The following is a 20,805-nucleotide window of genomic DNA, read 5'->3' on the forward strand; positions in this document are numbered from 1 at the left end:
ACATTAATTATTCTTTCACGGAAGGTCATTTCGGGCGAGTATGCACTCATAAGTTCCGGATTAATGGCAAAGTTGAAGCCAGACCCGGCTGCTTGTAGAAAGCCACTCCAAGGTGGCCCTGGTGATATCAACACCATAGTGATATTTCCAGCTGTGTCTCTGTTTTGGTCCAACATTGCCTTAATGTGCATGCCGCACATCCAAGAGTAGTCAGTGACGATAGCATCCATGGAGGCCAGTCTCTCCATCAGTGCTTTGTCGGAAATAATTGAACCGCAATCATCTACCATTTGATCTAATAGCAAGTCAATCATTTTCATGAATTGGCCAAGAATCCACGTCTCAAAGGCGATGTTGTTGAGTCTGTCAAAATTTCTCTTCGCGATGTCAGGGGAAACAGTGTGATTGAAGATTTCGAAGGAAAACATAGAATACCTTGGGTCCACAGCCCGATGACCGTAGGCCTTGCCGACCAGGAAAGTCACATTATGGCCCCGGTTGACAAGGCTGCGACCTATGGCAGAAGCTGCCATGAAGTGGCTGCCCTCGCCGTAAACTGCATTTATCAGGATGTTAGCCGCGTAGCCATTCTTTGTCTGGATCAATGACCCAAACAGCATCAGCACAATCAAGGACAAGTCTAAATGGAAACTCATCTTTACTCCCAGCAATAGATTGTGAGAAATCGTGCCTATCCCTGCCGCGAAGGAGGAAGCTAACCTCGTGAAGTGTGCCTCAATAATGAGAAGTCTATGCACATCGAGACACACAGGTGGCCGCATTATGCTCATTAATGCGTGACGCATCTTTTTGTCCTTTTTGGTGACGTTTTCTCCTTACACGCTTGACGATGTAAAAGGTAGGCGCGGCATGGATTTTCACCGACAGTGAGGAACAAAACCTAGACACTGTGAGTATCCATGAACATGTGCCAGATTGTTCGAAATGTGGGGGAAAATGTTTATTTTTCGTATACTCGCGTCACAAAGAAAATTGTAGTTAGTAAATCACATACATAGGTGGTAATGGGATATTAAGCGGCGATCGGTATGGGAGGTAGTCTTGGCTTCGTCTCCTTTTCCTTGGTGCGATAAACCAAGAGAGGACGCAGATTTTCTGATTGCGATAATCGTGAGACGGGGCGCGATTTTTTTTTCCGTAACCCTAACGCGTCGAAATTGCCCATTGTGTCACTTGAGCAAAGACTATCAGTGTACAAGTTGGTTTTTGTACGCATGTGCGTGGACTTCGCAGTTAGGCGTTGAGTTCGTACTGTTACACAGTATATAGAGTACCATTGGCATGGTCGTCTGCTAACCACAGAATCAGATTACTAGTACAATGTGAGAATGGGACACCGTCCTTCAAGCAGAAACATAACAACGGGTTTGTGTATGGGTATGTGTATGGGCGTGTGTCGAGTGTTTGTGTGTGTGTGTGTGTGCGTGTGTGATCTAGGGGTTATAAAGTGAAGGAAATGTGAAGTTCATGTGGTAATTTCATCAGGACAACGAACGTCTGAGCAGGGAGGTATGAAGGAATCTTTGTATAAAGGGATTGTATAGGGTGAATGAAGTATGAAGTGTGGTAATTTATGCAAATTCTAAAGATTCGCAGCAGACACTGTACAATGTACGTGCGTGAGGTCATGAATATGCATTTTCGATGGTACTGCACTGTCGATCCTCGCTACTTGCTCATTTTCAGACTGAAATATGGCTTTCCGAGGGTGCATGTGTGGAAGAGAGGCAGTAACGATGTCGATGAACATCTGGAGGCGATTGGACGAATTCAGGTAGGCTAGGCCTACACATTATGCCTCTACCTGTTGTTTTATTTTAGGCAGAGGCAATCTAGGCGTAGAAACTATGTAGATACTGTTTTAGAGCTTCAGTCCTTGGGTCCTTGCTGGTGCAGTGTACAGTAACTCACTGTGCACATGTACAGGCCTGTCGCTGTACACAAGTGTCACGACAACACGCCGTGTTGAAGCACAGCGTCTGGTCGAGTGTAGCCCGACCAGACGCTGTTACGCTATGCGAAAACGCTATGCGAAAACACACTGTGTATAGTTAGGTCGAGTGCAGCAGCGTAGCCCGACCAGACTCCGTCGTGCCGTGGTGAGCTGGGTCGGGAGCTGTGAGGGTTTATACATAACAATAATACAAAACCGATACCAATTGATTTATTGCAGTATAAGAATCTCAGAACATTTTTTTTTTTTTGGTCACAAGGTCTACACCTTTTCTCGCTTTGAGAGGGTGTAACCTAAGACTTAAAGGAACTCTGCAGTACTGGTTGAGGTGAAGATTCAACTTGTATCGTTTTGCGAGATATGTAGAAACCACTCTTTGAAATGTTAAAGAACATTCAATTCTAAGGGGAATCAAAAGTTTATTATTTGTATCTCAGAAGATTTTTTTTTTTTTTTTTTTTTTGTCACAAGGTCTACACCTTTTCTCGCTTTGAGAGGGTGTAACCTAAGACTTAAAGGAACTCTGCAGTACTGGTTGAGGTGAAGATTCAACTTGTATCGTTTTGCGAGATATGTAGAAACCACTCTTTGAAATGTTAAAGAACATTCAATTCTAAGGGGAATCAAAAGTTTATTTGATGAAAATCAGTTTTTAAATGTCTAAAATATCTAAAAACAAGGTAAAACAAAGAGATTTTAATAAAAGGTATGCACCTGTCACCTTTATTGGGATCGCTTCTTTCAAGCAATTTCTAGGTCAATTTTCATCAAATCAACGTTGAATCCTTCTTGAAATTACATTCTCTTTCATATTTCTTTAGAGGTTTCTATACCTAAATCCTCCCCTCAACCAGTACTGTACATTCCCTTAAATTCTTACCTTGTCCAGCGGCTTGGCGATCGTCACAGTAAGACCACCGACACGGATAAGGTTGGGAGGTAACGGTCTGGGGAAGTCCGAAGACGCATCCATGCTTACTAAGAACAGGTCTTGTTCAGAGATGGCATAAAATGGGTGAACTGAAGAACGAAGTCCAACTTTTTTCTCCATCCGTCGGTAAGATGGAACCATAGATGTTTCGATATATACACGCAAGAATGATGCATGCAAAACATTAATTATTCTTTCACGGAAGGTCATTTCGGGCGAGTATGCACTCATAAGTTCCGGATTAATGGCAAAGTTGAAGCCAGACCCGGCTGCTTGTAGAAAGCCACTCCAAGGTGGCCCTGGTGATATCAACACCATAGTGATATTTCCAGCTGTGTCTCTGTTTTGGTCCAACATTGCCTTAATGTGCATGCCGCACATCCAAGAGTAGTCAGTGACGATAGCATCCATGGAGGCCAGTCTCTCCATCAGTGCTTTGTCGGAAATAATTGAACCGCAATCGTCTACCATTTGATCTAATAGCAAGTCAATCATTTTCATGAATTGGCCAAGAATCCACGTCTCAAAGGCGATGTTGTTGAGTCTGTCAAAATTTCTCTTCGCGATGTCAGGGGAAACAGTGTGATTGAAGATTTCGAAGGAAAACATAGAATACCTTGGGTCCACAGCCCGATGACCGTAGGCCTTGCCGACCAGGAAAGTCACATTATGGCCCCGGTTGACAAGGCTGCGACCTATGGCAGAAGCTGCCATGAAGTGGCTCCCCTCGCCGTAAACTGCATTTATCAGGATGTTAGCCGCGTAGCCATTCTTTGTCTGGATCAATGACCCAAACAGCATCAGCACAATCAAGGACAAGTCTAAATGGAAACTCATCTTTACTCCCAGCAATAGATTGTGAGAAATCGTGCCTATCCCTGCCGCGAAGGAGGAAGCTAACCTCGTGAAGTGTGCCTCAATAATGAGAAGTCTATGCACATCGAGACACACAGGTGGCCGCATTATGCTCATTAATGCGTGACGCGTCTTTTTGTCCTTTTTGGTGACGTTTTCTCCTTACACGCTTGACGATGTAAAAGGTAGGCGCGGCATGGATTTTCACCGACAGTGAGGAACAAAACCTAGACACTGTGAGTATCCATGAACATGTGCCAGATTGTTCGAAATGTGGGGGAAAATGTTTATTTTTCGTATACTCGCGTCACAAAGAAAATTGTAGTCAGTAAATCACATACATAGGTGGTAATGGGATATTAAGCGGCGATCGGTATGGGAGGTAGTCTTGGCTTCGTCTCCTTTTCCTTGGTGCGATAAACCAAGAGAGGACGCAGATTTTCTGATTGCGATAATCGTGAGACGGGGCGCGATTTTTTTTTCCGTAACCCTAACGCGTCGAAATTGCCCATTGTGTCACTTGAGCAAAGACTATCAGTGTACAAGTTGGTTTTTGTACGCATGTGCGTGGACTTCGCAGTTAGGCGTTGAGTTCGTACTGTTACACAGTATATAGAGTACCATTGGCATGGTCGTCTGCTAACCACAGAATCAGATTACTAGTACAATGTGAGAATGGGACACCGTCCTTCAAGCAGAAACATAACAACGGGTTTGTGTATGGGTATGTGTATGGGCGTGTGTCGAGTGTTTGTGTGTGTGTGTGTGTGCGTGTGTGTGCGTTGTGTGTGCGTGTGCGTGTGTGTGTTTCCACTTCACATGTCATCGCCATCGCGTTCGGCTTTGCCTTAGGTGGTATTTTTGTAGTTTTGTTAGCCGTCTGCTGACACTTTTCCTGTGTCTCGCGAGACTTGCGTTACTAGGATGCATGCAAACTCGACGTCGTCTTCAATATCTTGCAAAAAGTAAGTTGGAAATCTAATTGAAGCTTGGAATAAATCATAATCAAAGTACAAGTGTATTATATATACGTAGCGACACGTAGCGGTATGTAGGTTAGTGAAGCAACCTTCTTTGTCAAATTTGTAATCTGCTATTCACATGTAGATTAACGTCGTATATCTGTTCATTTTACTCATGTTTGTATTCCCATACATGTATACACTATAATCTTGTATATCTTTTGTGTCATGTGTAATCTTTGAGTATATCGTATTCACTGGTTTGTTATATTGTTATTTATACTCTTTGTTTGCTACTCTCATACCCCGAGAGGAGGTCGGAAGAGTCAATTATATTCACAAAATTCACAAATATTTATACATCTGCAGCGATTGCTATTGCTAAAGGGTGTGTACAGTTCTGGTCGAGGTGTAGATTTAGCTTTTAACATTTTGCGAGATATTCAGAAACCACTCCATGAGATGTCAAAGAGCATGCAGTGCTATGGATAAGGGGTATCAAAAGTTTATTAGATGAAAATCGGTTTTGAAATGGCTGAGATATCCAAAAACAATGTGAAACAAAGAGATCCTAATAAAGTTGTTGCATGTCGCCTTTTATTATTAGCACTTTTTTTTTGATATCTTAGCCATTTGAAAACCAATTTTCATCAAATAAACGTTGAATCCTTCTTAGAGATTACATGCTCTTTCATATTTCATAAGAGGCTTTTCATTATCTCACTTAGGAATGTTCAAAACATGAATCCCTACCTCAACCAGCAGTCCCTTTAACATTGATCATGTTTATTAAGCCCCACAAAATCAGATTCGAAGAGGGCATTTGGTCTTGGGTAACATGGATGAACTCCTAGGTTAATTTGGGCTTATCCTCCAACTTCACAATGATACAGAAAGGCGTAGTAAATAGGCTCCTTTTTAGTTCAGGTTCATATATATCAACGTATATGATTACATTCTCATGCAATAACATCCATGATGAAGATGGGGGAGGGAAGAGAAACTGCGGGAGGGGGGGGGGGGGAGCTATAGTAATCATCGATTTTGATCGATGAAATCTCTCTATAAATGTTTTAATTTAATCAGCTTTAAAAAGGCATTTTGGATCGGCATTTAAAAATCAAAAGATGTGCTATTTCCATCAAAATCAATTCATTTTCCCAGTCCATACATGTGCAAAATTGCTCTAGTTATATCACGGTTTGAATGGCTCTATCAATAATTTTTTGATGTTCACTTTATCATTGCCAACCCTATAGTCCTTCTCATCACTTGCCATCGTCACCTCTATATACCATCACGACCATCATTGAAGGAAACCAAAACCCAAAAAGAAATGTGGATTGAGTGAAAGCAGCAACATTAGTAGAACACATGCAGTGAAAGTTTAAGGAAAATCGGGCAATCGATGCAAAAGTTATGAATTTTTTAATTTTGGATGTTGGAACCACTGGATGCATGACATCATGTGTGGGCAACAACATAAAGAAAATATAAAGAAAACAAACATGTTTCACTTTTCTTGAGTAATGGAAGAGCATTATTTTGATTAACCACTTTCAGAAAGTATATAGGGGGAATGATACCCTTAACATAAGTCAGTATCAATTAAGTTGATGGAATGTATAATTTTATTGATTTTTTTGGTGGAATTCTCTTCATATTTTCTTTACATTGTCGCCCATCATGGTCTCTAGTAGTCTCTTTATTCAGTGATTACAACACAAAAAATATAAAAACGAACAACTTTGCATCGATTGTCCGATTTTTCCTCAAACTTTCACTGATGTATAATGCTACTGTTGCTGCGTTCACTCAATCCATATTGGTCTCATGGGTTTTGGTTTCCTTTAATATCAACCAATCATCACTACCATCATTGCTTTTATTAGATTACCATGCACGACCATAAACATCATTACTATCATTTATTTTCACAACTGGATATCATCTTATCACCACGATTATCACTCGTATTACCATCGTATACATATAACCACAAGCAATATCTTCCACCACTATCAATATTTTTTTCCATGTCATCAATCCACCAACAACTTCACGAAATCTCTTTCAAAGTTCTCAGCATCATCATCATTATCATTAGTCTAAATAAGCATTGCACCTGGCAATATATTCATACTCGATCCCTCCCTTCAATGCGCACATAGCACTCGTAATTGAAATGATGAAGAGAAACGATTGAATATTAAAACACTGATTTGTTGGATTGTTTGTTTGTTTGTAAGAACACTAGCCGCATTCACACGTACAAAATAGCTGGTTACCGAACGCACTCCAAAACTCGAGAGTTCTTGTTATACTCGCAACTTTTTATAAACTTCATGATCGATATATTATAGAAACAAACACCAGGCTTTAACTGGTATCAGATTCCCAGGTGGGTTCATGACTTTAAATGTGTATAAACCATTTGTTGTCGACTGACACCCAAAAAGGGAAGCCATGCGTGATTTGTTGTCTCGAAGTCGTGCAGTATCGTACACATAGAGCTGTGATAGAAGTTTGTATATGAAGTTTATCAATATCAGCATATAGCCATATGTTAACTATGTGTGAGAGAGAGAGAGAAAAAAAAAATCAAACCCACAGCTCCGATTCTCAAGTAAAACACATTGGTATAGAAGAGATTTGAAACGATCGTTTTATAATGTGTTATTTGGCACAAAATAATTTCACTTATTTTTAATAATATTAATCGATAACCAAATTAAAATCAATTTGCCCGATATTCAGCCAAATTTAAGATCTTTTCATTAAGTTGGAGCAACGAGCATTAGTTCAGAGTCACAGAGGCTACTTTCGAGTTTTTATGAAATACATTCATAGGAAACTGATAACTATAAGTTTGAACGATGATGGCACCCAAAATATCATGGTTACAGTTCGTTATTGAGAAGGTTCGCTATTCAGAAGGCTTTTTATTCCGAAGTTTCGTTATTCCAAAGATTCGTTATTCCAAAGGTTCGTTATTCCGAAGTTTCATTTTCCGAAGGTTCGTTAATCCGAAACTGAAACAAAGCTCGTTATTTCGAAGGTTCGTAACGGACCCTATTTCATTGTCGGATCAATGAACCTTCGGAATAACGAACCCTATTTTATTTTCGGATTAGCGAACCTTCGAAATAACGAACCCTATTTCATTTTCGAATAAACGAGCCATCTGAAAGCGAACCATATTTTTTTCGGATAAACGAACCTTCAGAATAACTAACCTGCGGAATATCGCCACAAATGTTCGGAATAACATACCCTTTTTGATTTTCGGATTAACGAACCTTCGGAATAACGAATATCCGAAACACACAAATTCCCTATATACTTAGAGGTTTGTTAACCCTAAATTCAAGAAAGGTTCGTTAATCCGAACATTTGTGACGTTATTCCGAAGGTTCGTTAGTCCAAAAATAAAATAGGGTTCGCTATTCCAAAAGGTCGTTTATTCAAAAATGAAAAAGGGTTCGTTATTCCGAGATTCGTTAATCCCAAAAGTCAAACAGGGTTCTGGAATGGGTCATAAGACTTTTTTTGTTCAAAAGTTATCTGGTTATAAGTTACCTTCGGAATAATTCGGATTAACGAACCTTCGGAAAACGAAACTTTGGAATAACGAACCGTCGGAATAACGAACCCTATTTCATTTTCGAATAAACGAGCCTTTGGAATAGAACCCCTATTTTATTTTCGGACTAACGAACCTTCGGAATGACGTCACAAATGTTCGGATTAACGAACCTTTCTTGAATTTAGGGTTAACAAACCTCTAAGTATAGGGAATTTGTGTTTCGGATATTCGTTATTCCGAAGGTTCGTTAATCCGAAAATCAAAAAGGGTATGTTAATCCGAACATTTGTGGCGTTATTCCGCAGGTTAGTTATTCCGAAGGTTCGTTTATCCGAAAAAAAAATAGGGTTCGCTTTCTGAAGGCTCGTTTATTCGAAAATGAAAGAGGGTTCGTTATTCCGAAGGTTCGCTAATCCGAAAATAAAATAGGGTTCGTTATTCCGAATACGAACCTTCGAAGTAACGAGCTTTGTTTCAGTTTCGGATTAACGAACCTTCGGAAAACGGAACTTCGGAATAACGAACCTTCTGAATAAAGAGCCTTCGGAATAACGAATCTTTGGAATAACGAACCTTCGGAATAAAGAACCTTCTGAATAACGAACCTTCGGAATAACGAATATCCGAAACACACAAATTCCCTATATACTTAGAGGTTTGTTAACCCTAAATTCAAGAAAGGTTCGTTAATCCGAACATTTGTGACGTTATTCCGAAGGTTCGTTAGTCCGAAAATAAAATAGGGTTCGCTATAAAAGGTCGTTTATTCGAAAATGAAATAGGATTCGTTATTCCGAGATTCGTTAATCCCAAAATCGAACAAAGTTCTGGAACGGGTCAGAAGACTTTTTTTGAACGTTCCTAAAACGTTTTTAAACGTTCTAGAGGGTTTTCAAAAGTTATCTGGATGTCTATAATGTCCAAACGTTTTTCTGTCGGTCCTTAAAACTTTAGAAAGTTTTTTTAGTGTTATCTTACTGTTTAAAACAACGTTTTTATAACGTCCAATTGAAACGTTTAAATACGTCGAAAACCTTCCACAAGAAGACGTTCTGAAAAAGTTTTGACAAAGTGTTCAAATAACGAACTTGGAATGTTTCAAGAACGTTTAGAAAACGTCTTTGTGTTAGCTGGGTAAAGACATAAAATTCAAGTCAGTTTTGAGACTCATTATTCACTTCATATTTACGACGTATTAGTGAAATAAAATTTACTTTGCTTTGCAACCTATTTACCACGTCATATTAATGACGTGACGTTAAATTTACGTCAGTTTTGCGACGTCTTTGTGACATCATATGATAAGGTCTAGGAATTATAGTTTTATAGAATTATATCAGTTTGCGACATATAAACTGTCGTCAGAACGACAACAATTTCACGTCAGTCAACTGTCACAAATAAGATTTTTTTTTTTTGCTCAAATGGAAGACATAGAGAGACGTCATTATCTAGACTTTAGAAAGGCGTAATAACTGTCGTTTGTTGGCGGTAAATAAGCAAAGAAAACAGACGTTATTATAAGACGTCTCAAACTGACGTCAATAAGTCGTATTGTTGTTTGAACCCATATCTAAAAGACGTCATTTTGTGACATCTTTCTGACGCCTGGTTGGTTATACGAAGACGTTGTAAAGATGTGTTGATTACTAATTTAAAGTCTTATAGACGAAAATAAACACAGATACTTGACATCATATAAACGTTTCAAACTGACGTGAACATGTCGTATTTTTCAAACTGACGTCAATATATGTCGTATTTTTGCTCAAGTGGAAGTTGTCCCAAAGATGTCATTGGTGGTCATTAGATTCGTCTAAATGACGTGTAAATCACAATTCTAAAGACAAGATTTACATCAGAATAACGTCACGAGCACGTCATCTACACGTTAATTCATGCCTTTTTGATGTATATTGGAAAAGAAAAAAAGGAAGATGTCTGAAAGACGCCTTTTTCACGAAAACTATGTAAACAAGGAAAATGGACGTGATTTTGACGTCATTTTTAGATCGTGGGCGGTTAAGGTCTAATAAAGCGCATGTGAGTACCTCAAAGTACAACCATGATACAAATCTGGGCCCTAGCTGACATTTGGACGTTTCTAAACGTTCTTGAAACGTTCCAAGTTCGTTATTTAGACGTTTTGTCAAAACGTTTTCAGAACATCATTTTTCTGGAAGATTTTCGACGTATTCAAAATGTTTCAATTGGACGTTATATAAACGTTTTTTAAAGGGACACAGTCCTCACGAAATTTAAAAAAATATGTTGTTATTAGTACCTCCATTGAACTACTTTTACCAAAAACAAACTTTAAAATCACCAAATAAGCTCGTACATTTTGGTTGAAAAAGTGTGACTCTGCATGGTGAATGTGCTAATGAGCAAGTCTTGGCGGAGAGTCATACGTCGTCGATGCACAACTCTTCCCAGCCGTGTTCTGCTCGTTATCCGTACGCTCCCTAGTTTACCCGGATGCATGAAGACGTCGGTGGCTACTCCGACTCGTATTTGACATTGTTTCTACGTTGTGTGTGTGTGTGTGTGTGTGTGTGTGTGTGTTTGTGTGTGTGTGTGTATGTATTGTGTATCATATTCGCACGTGTGGACGGTACAACTAGATGATAGATCTACGGTAGATACGCGTACGCACCCCGTACGCGGTTTGCCCTTCGCACTTTTCCAGTCTCAAGCGCAGCTGCAGCCCTACCTGTCGCCGCTCATGCATGTTCTATAGTACGTACAGAGTGTACATATTTAATTGTAGGTAGAAACGATTCTACACAGGCCTGCTAGTACACTACAGGGGCGACCGCATTCAGCGTCGTCTGGTCAGGCTATCTTACATCGGTAGTTTTGCTCGAATCGTGCAGAAAATTTCCCAGGAAAATCCTTTTTTCCGTCCCAGACCAACAAAAGTATCGTGAAAGGTGAGCTGTATGGCTGGGAAATATCGGTACAACGATGCCGAACATAAGAAACTTAGGGCCTACAAAATCTCGAAATCGTGTTGTGACCTACCTGTGCCTGGACAATTTGTGAAGCGATGTTTTTACGTGGACCGGCAGGCTGTGGCCCTCGGTTATAAACCGAGAAAACTCCTGAAACCAGATGCAATCCTGACCATTTGCTCACATGAGTTAAAAAACAGAAACACCTCGAGCATCGACTTCGAAGAGAACCGAGGGAAAAAAGCGTAGAGAGGTAAGAAAAGTGGCTAGCTATGTTTAATTTACCGTGGGCCTGCAGCCGGGGTTGGACTGCAGTACAGTGCCACTGAGCTAGCTGCTGTCAGTGCCGACTGGACATGCACGGCAAAGTGGAGCGAAATCATATCCCTACGACCCCCTGTGTTTATCCTTCCCGGCTCACGTCATATTTTTTTTTTTCGAGGAAAGGCGATTATCTGACTACTTACAGAAATATTGAGATACAAACAATATTTTCTTAAGAATTCGACTTTCTCATGCACAGGTTATCTTCGGTTTGAATGCCAAAATTGACTGGACGGAGTCGAGTGTACTGTGTATTATGTATACATTGGTATGGTAAGGATTTGCGCGCGAGAGTGGTTTCTACGCTAAGAAGTATGCAACACGGACGGAAGCTAGAAAACGACCGTGCCTATTTGATGTCAAGTTCATGGTATATTTGGTTTAAAGATACATATAAATTTATGTTTACAATATTAATTTTTCGTAAATTATATATATCTAAGCTTGAAATATTTTGTTTGAAATTATAAAACCACAAACTTTCACATTATATGATAAAATTGCAACTAATCATTTGAACACTTAAATTGGTTTTTAGAGGCACGGCTGTCAACTTGGTGAGTAGGGCATGCACTACGTAGCATCTTTTTGCCGGCTCTTTCACGATCGCTTGCAGGAATTATTTTTCAAAAATCGCGTACGGAGACAATTTTTGATGTCCAAGCGTATAAATTGGTGAAAGTTTATATTTTTTACTCTTCTTAATTATCAGAACAGTGAAAATCTCAGGACTGCTTCCCTTTAAACGTTAAAATAACTAGAAACCTTTCTAATTCTTTAAGGACCGACAGAAAAACGTTTGTACGTTATAGACATCCAGATAACTTTTGAACAAAAAAAGTCTTATGACCCATTCCAGAACCCTGTTTGACTTTTGGATTAACGAACCTTCGGAATAACAAACCCTATTTCATTTTCGAATAAACGAGCCTTTGGAATAGAACCCCTATTTTATTTTCGGACTAACGAACCTTCGGAATGACGTCACAAATGTTCGGATTAACGAACCTTTCTTGAATTTAGGGTTAACAAACCTCTAAGTATAGGGAATTTGTGTGTTTCGGATATTCGTTATTCCGAAGGTTTGTTAATCCGAAAATCAAAAAGGGTATGTTAATCCGAACATTTGGTGGCGTTATTCCGCAGGTTAGTTATTCCAAAGGTTCGTTTATCCGCAAAAATAGGGTTCGCTTTCTGAAGGCTCGTTTATTCGAAAATGAAATAGGGTTCGTTATTCCGAAGGTTCGCCAATCCGAAAATAAAATAGGGTTCGTTATTCCGAAGGTTCATTGATCCGACAATGAAATACGGTCCATAACGAACCTTCGGAATAACGAACCTTTGGAAAACGAAACTTCGGAATAACGAATCTTCGGAATAAAGAACTTCGGAATAACGAATCTTTGGAATAACGAACCTTCGGAATAAAGAACCTTCTGAATAACGAACCTTCTCAATAACGAACTGTAACCATGATATTTTGGGTGCTATCATCGTTCAAACTTATAGCTTTCAGTTTCCTATGACTGTATTTCATATAGACTCGAAAGTAGCCTCTGTGACTCTGAACTAATGCTCGTTGCTCCAACTTAAAGGACAAGTCCACCTTCATATACATAAGGATTGAGAGAATGCAGCAATTATAGTAGAACACATCAGTGAAAGTTTGAGGAAAATTGGACAATCCGTTCTAAAGCTACGAATATATTAAGTATCTGCGCAGTCACTGCTGGGAGAGAAGACTACTACAGTGTATGATGTCACATGCGTACAACTATATAAGGAAAATAAAAAGAGAATTTCACAAAACTTTACTTTTTGAATAAAGTGCACATTTCTTCGACTTGCTATACTGACGTATGCTAAGGGTAATATTATTCCCCCTGCCTTCTTAAAGAGAGAAGTCGAGTGTTCTTTTGTTACGCGAGAAAAATGGAAACATGTTGAATTTTCTTTATTCTTTCGTTATATCGTTGTACTCATGTGACATCACAAGCTATAGTAGTCTTTTCGTCCAACCATGACTGAGCAGAAACTTCAAAAATTCATAACTTTTTAACGGATTGTCCGATTTTGCTCAAACTCTCACTCATGTGTTCTACTAATATTGCTGCATTCACTCAACCCACATGTCTATGAAGGTGAACTTGTCCTTTAATGAAAAGATCTTAAATTTGGCTGAATATCGGGCAAATTGATTTTAATTTGGTTATCGATTAATATTATTAAAAATAAGTGAAATTTTGTTGTGCCAAATAACACATTATAAAACGATCATTTCGAATCTCTTCAACAAATGTGTTTTACTTGAGAATCGGAGCTGTGGGTTTGATTTTTTTCTCTCTCTCTCTCACATAGTAAACATATAGCTATGCTGATATTGATAAACTCCATATACTGGTAAACTTCTATCACAGCTCTATGTGTACGATACTGCACGACTTCGAGACAACAAATCACGCATGACTTCCCTTTTTGGGTGTCAGTCGACAACAAATGGTTTATACACATTTAAAGTCATGAACCCACCTGGGAATCTGATACCAGTTAAAGCCTGGTGTTTGTTTCTATAATATATCGATCATGAAGTTTATAAAAAGTTGCGAGTATAACAAGAACTCTCGAGTTTTGGAGTGCGCTCGGTAACCAGCTATTTTGTACGTGTGAATGCGGCTAGTGTTCTTACAAACAAACAAACAAACAAACAATCCAACAAATCAGTGTTTTAATATTCAATCGTTTCTCTTCATCATTTCAATTACGGGTGTTACAGGCCATGTGCGCATTGAAGGGAGGGATCGAGTATGAATATATTGCCAGTCGCAATGCTTATTTAGACTGATGATAATGATGATGATGCTGAAAACTTTGAAAGAGATTTCGTGAAGTTGTTGTTGATGGATTGATGACATGGAAAAAAGTATTGATAGTGGTGATATGTATACGATGGTAATACGAGTGATAATCGTGGTGATAAGATGATATCCAGTTGTGAAAATAAATGATAGTAATGATGTTTATGGTCGTGCATGGTAATCTTATAAAAGCAATGATGGTAGTGATGTTTGGTTGATATTAAAGGAAACCAAAACCCATGAGACCAATATGGATTGAGTGAACGCATTATACATCAGTGAAAGTTTGAGGAAAAATCGGACAATCGATGCAAAGTTTTTCGTTTTTATATTGTTTGTGTTGTAATCACTGAATAAAGAGACTACTAGAGACCATGATGGGCGACAATGTAAAGAAAATATGAAGAGAATTCCACCAAAAAAATCAATAAAATTATACATTCCATCAACTTAATTGATACTGACTTATGTTAAGGGTATCATTCCCCCTACTTTCTGAAAGTGGTTAATCAAAATATTGCTCTTCCATTACTCAAGAAAAGTGAAAACATGTTTGTTTTCTTTATATTTTCTTTATGTTGTTGCCCACACATGATGTCATGCATCCAGTGGTTCCAACATCCAAACTTTAAAAATTCATAACTTTTGCATCGATTGCCCGATTTTCCTTAAACTTTCACTGCATGTGTTCTAATAATGTTGCTGCTTTCACTCAATCCACATTTCTTTTTGGGTTTTGGTTTCCTTCAATGATGGTCGTGATGGTAGAGGTGACGATGGTGACGATGCAAACCGTGATACTAGAGCAATTTTGCACATGTATGGACTGGGAAAATGAATTGATTTTGATGGAAATAGCACATCTTTTGATTTTTAAATGCCGATCCAAAATGCCTTTTTAAAGCTGATTAAATTAAAATATTTATAGAGAGATTTCATCGATCAAAATCGATGATTACTAGCTCCCCCCCCCCCCCCCCCCCCCCCGCAGTTTCTCTTCCCTCCCCCATCTTCATCATGGATGTTATTGCATGAGAATGTAATCATATACGTTGATACATAATGAACCTGAACTAAAAAGGAGCCTATACTACGCCTTTCTGAATCATTGTGAAGTTGGAGGATAAACCCAAATTAACCTAGGAGTTCATCCATGTTACCCAAGACCAAATGCCCTCTTCGAATCTGATTTTGTGGGGCTTAATAAACATGATCAATGTTAAAGGGACTGTACAGTACTGGTTTAGGTAGGGATTCATGTTTTGAGTAATTTGAACATTCCTAAGTGAGATAATAAAAAGCCTCTTATGAAATATGAAAGAGCATGTAATCTCTAAGAAGGATTCAACGTTTATTTGATGAAAATTGGTTTTCAAATGGCTAAGATATCCACACAAAAAAGTGCTAATAATAAAAGGCGACATGTAACAACTTTATCAGGATCTCTTTGTTTCACCTTGTTTTGGATTTCTCAGCCATTTCAAAACCGATTTTCATCGAATAACTTTTGATACCCCTTATCCATAGCACTGCATGCTCTTTGACATCTCATGGAGTGGTTTCTGAATATCTCGCAAAATGTTAAAAGCTAAATCTACACCTCGACCAGAACTGTATACACCCTTTTACAATAGCAATCGCTGCAGATCTAAATATTTGTGAATTTTGTGAATTTTATTGACTCTTTCGACCTCCTCTCGGGGTATGAGAGTAGCAAACAAAGAGTATAAATAACAATATAACAAACCAGTGAATACAATACTCAAAGATTACACATGACACAAAAGATATACAAGACTATAGTGTATATGGGAATACAAACATGAGTAAAATGAACAGATATGCAGACGTTAATCTACATGTAAATAGCAGATTACAAATTTGACAAAGAAGGTTGCTTTACTAACCTATAATATAGGTTAGTGAAGCAACCTTCTTTGTCAAATTATACCGCTACGTGTCGCTACGTATATATAATACTTTGATTATGATTTATTCCAAGCTTCAATTAGATTTCCAACTTACTTTTTGCAAGATATTGATGACGACGTCGAGTTTGCATGCATCCTAGTAACGCAAGTCTCGCGAGACACAGGAAAAGTGTCAGCAGACGGCTAACAAAACTACAAAAATACCACCTAAGGCAAAGCCGAACGCGATGGCGATGACATGTGAAGTGGAAACACACACACACACACACACACACACAAACACGCACACCACACACGCACAAACACTCACACACGCGCATACACATACCCATACACAAACCCGTTGTTATGTTTCTGCTTGAAGGACGGTGTCCCATTCTCACATTGTAATCTGATTCTGTGGTTAGCAGACGACCATGCCAATGGTACTCTGTATACTGTGTGAACGGGTTAACTCAATGGTTAGCAGACGACCATGCCAATGGTACTCTGTATACTGTGTAACAGTACGAACTCAACGCCTAACTGCGAAGTCCACGCACATGCGTACAAAAACCAACTTGTACACTGATAGTCTTTGCTCAAGTGACACAATGGGCAATTTCGACGCGTTAGGGTATTGTCCTTCCGTTCTCTGTCTTGTAGTTGAGTTGGCACTGTGGTACTTGGTAAATTTATCCCGTATCAACTGTCTGTATATTCACTTCCATAAAAACCTGAGCACCAACTGCGGATGCTGGAAAATGTGCCCCCTTATATACGGGTACAACTTGTAGGCTCCCGGAAGGGGTCTATGGGAAGCCATAGCGGGTGTGTGGTGTGCCCCTAGTATAGCCATAGCAGGTGTATGGTACGCCCCGCTATTCCCCACAGGGGTGCTCCTACTACACTCGCCAATGTTGTGGACGTGGAGTCCCGGTAAATAAACTGCACATCCACAATAAGTATTTACCTCTTTCCGTGGTATTGTCCTTTCGTTCTCTGTCTTGTAGTTGAGTTGGCACTGTGGTACTTGGTAGATTTATCCCGTTATCAACTGTCTGTGTATTCACTTTCATAAAAACCTGAGCACCAACTGCGGATTCTGGAAAATGTGCCCCCTTATATACGGGTAGGCTCCCGTAAGGGGTCTATGGGAAGCCATAGCGGGTGTGTGGTGTGCCCCGCTATAGCCATAGCGGGTGTATGGTACGCCCCGCTATTCCCCACAGGGGTGCTCCTACTACATTATACAGCTAATTAGTAACAATCTTATTAATAATATCCTAATTAGTACAAATATAGTGGTGGACATAGTAATAAATCCTTCAAAATTCTTTCAAATGCCAAAATTTTATAAGTGATACGGTAAGTCAAATAATTGTATGCAATTATATTTTGGGTACCAGTAGTCAGTACATGTTCATGTACATGTATGCAAATGTCTGCATTTGTAGACTGTAGAGAAGATCATGGTACATACTTATGCACAAATGTGATTGAAAATTGCTGCAAGTGAAACACATTTAACTGATATCTTTATTTTTTCATTGCTTTTTATTACAAGAAAATTGCAAGGTTTATCAACTTACCCAAAGCCAATTTCAGAAAGTGGTATTTGTGCACCTAATTGGCAAACATAAGTTCATTCCCAAGATCAGCTGCAATCTCATACTTGGAAACATCGAAATCTGTAGCATCATTGAAATCTGATGATGGCAGCCAGTATGCCACCTTGTACATGCTACTTGCATACAACTTCTTTGGCATAATCGTGATTGGATAGTCCCCACCGCTGCGTGTCCGTACTAAATACAACCCTACCTAACCCTATACCCTAACCCTAGTCCGCGGGTGCACGCGCACTGCGGCGGGGCCTATGGGCAATTCCACGGTAACTAGGACACAGGTGCCAAAAATTCAAAATGATATTTGTTTCAAACACCATACATTTTCAGACAGTACTTGAGTTGAAGTTTTAAGAATCATTATGTTTTTCAATAAAAGCGGCCATTTTGATTTTCAAAATGGCTGCCAAAATATGCCTATAACTCAATGGTGAAAAGAGTGTATTGTCGCACAACTTACTCTCTGTATATCCACTTTATTAGTACTCTAAACAACAATCTTTCATATGTATGCAGTTACCAGAGAAGTCTTTTACCACACGATAGAAAAAAAAGCTGGTAGCTTTAAAGAATTTGATAAAAACTGTTAATTACTTTGATAATGATGGATGTAACGTCAGTTACCAAAAACAAGGAATTTTTAAGTTTATTCATCAAAGGAAGTGAGCTGTATGATGTAACTTGGGATTTCTAATGTATGCCCATATGCCTTTATTTTAATACCAGAAATAAGGATACTTGGCATACTGGAGAGTCAAAATGAACACTACAAAATGTGTAACGTCAGTTACCGAAACATCATACACGAGTATGTAACGTCAGTTACCATGACAGTAGTTATAACTGAGGCAAATTTTTTTACTTTTGGCCATTTCAATACATCTGGGAAGTCAACTTACAACAAAGAGCAGCAATCCCTTTCATAGGAAATGATGTCATTACCATGGTATGTCCATGGATATTTTTTTTTTTAGATTTTATTCTATTTCTAAATTCATTTATTCATTCATTTACCATGATTATCTTTTTTTTTGGGGGGGGGGGCTTGAGCTTTCGATTTTGATTCAGCACAAGTTTAAGGTTAAATCATCTGGAAGTTTAGTTTGCCACATGCAGTATATGCACTCAAATTAGTACATTCCCAGTCCTACGGGATGATAAAGCTACCAAAGTTTGTAGGCCTAATCAGTGACATGATTGCATGTTAACCACATTTTCTATTAAAAAAAAAAAACTTCTGCACAGCTGTATAGGTAGTACCAACAGTTTAACAATCTTCACCAATGTTTGCTTCTGCTGGCATTTTTCTTTTTTTTTTTCAGGAAGCTTAGTCAAGTTTCTACCTCAAGGCAAATGCACAAACAGATATTTCTTCTCTTGCACTTAAATGTGTGGTGTACATGTAGTTAACATGGCTCATCTTGTATTATGGTACATAAGCCATGTACTCATTATTGTTTGAAACTTAATACTGATGTTGCTCAAAGTGAGAGAGGATTCTATAGGGTTTTTAAAAAATTGTTCATACAGTGTGTATTTGTTGATTACTTTATTCTATTCATGCAGGGACATTTGTAATACAACACATAATTATGAACAGGAAGAGTTTTTTATATTGATTTTTGTATTCTTTCGTTGCAAAGTCCGATTTCTTGGTATCTCGAATGTATTTGCAAGCCGTGATATATCAGTGAAAAGGAAAAGAAAAACAATTAAATTACTTCAAGCCAGGAATAAAACAATAATGCTCTTTTGACCAAAAGAGCATTTATTTTTCTTCTTCACAGAGAAATATCAAAAGTGCGACACTTTTCATTTAAATCAATTGATGATGGAGATCATCAGGAGTAAAATAAAAAAAAGGAGAAATATATCACAATAGATTTCATACACATTTATGCATATATATTTATGAGTTGATACATGTTTTTTCCCCATGACCTGGAAGTTATTTTGATATATTTTCAAGCACAAAAGTATCCATGTTTTGTGTAGTACTACAAGGTATTATGGGTGGAGCACTCTATGTAGATAAAAACTTTCCTGTTCATTAAAAAACAAACAAACAAACAAACAAAAAAGCCCTTAGTCATGTCAATATATTTATACTAGGAACTGCTTAATCTATCAATGGCTCTGTGTAATCATAAATGTTGAATAAAAATTTAAATCTTCAGACAAATGTCAAGATATATCCTCTTGTGCATTTACATTATTTTTGCCCGACTGTGCTATGGCATGGGGGGGGGGGGGGTGCCCCCTAAGGGCCCACCCAATATTATTTGTGTCTTTAGATTTTGATTTAATTTGTTGCTGTAGTTGCCTGGGATTGTCACTGGTACATTGCAGCAGTATAATAACCTGTTAAATAAATTAGTTCTCTGTAAACCCCACGGCAAAGTATGTGTAACGTCAGTTACGTAACGTCAGTTACTGACATGTTTACCTTTAAGTTTTCATAGAACACAAAGAAAATGGACTACTGTTTCATTTCATTGTGTATTTATGACTGATGAACCAAGGTATGACTCCATATCAACCAAATCATTCTGAATGGTCAGAATTATGAAATATCACATAGCTATTCCCAATCATGATTTTGCATGTGTAAACCCTATGGCAAATGTAAGCGTAACGTCAGTTACGTAACGTCAGTTACCGTCATGCCTTCACTGAAATTGGCATGGTGGTAAAAGGAGACAACTAAAGTGCACATTATTTTGCACACCTGTTCCTAAGAACCTAGGTGTATTGCCATATTAAACACATAAAGGCTAAAAGTCAGGGACATGAGATATTTCCATTTACATCTACACCATAATTTC

General features: G+C 38.5%; 1 protein-coding gene across 1 annotated transcript in view; it reads left to right on the forward strand.

Moving 5' to 3' along the window:
- The first annotated feature begins 1,743 nt into the window (after positions 1-1,743).
- Positions 1,744-20,805, forward strand: part of LOC139744939 (large ribosomal subunit protein uL3m-like) — a 68,173-nt gene continuing 49,111 nt past the window's right edge. Inside the window, exon 1 of the mRNA XM_071655352.1 lies at positions 1,744-1,795. Within this exon, the coding sequence (XP_071511453.1) occupies positions 1,758-1,795 (38 nt within the window). The 5' untranslated portion in view covers positions 1,744-1,757. The remainder of the gene's footprint in view (positions 1,796-20,805) is intronic.

Source organism: Diadema antillarum, unplaced genomic scaffold, assembly GCF_040938485.1.
Source record: "Diadema antillarum isolate AM-2024a unplaced genomic scaffold, OU_Dant_1.0 seq00001221_RagTag, whole genome shotgun sequence".
Lineage (NCBI taxonomy): Eukaryota > Metazoa > Echinodermata > Echinoidea > Diadematoida > Diadematidae > Diadema > Diadema antillarum.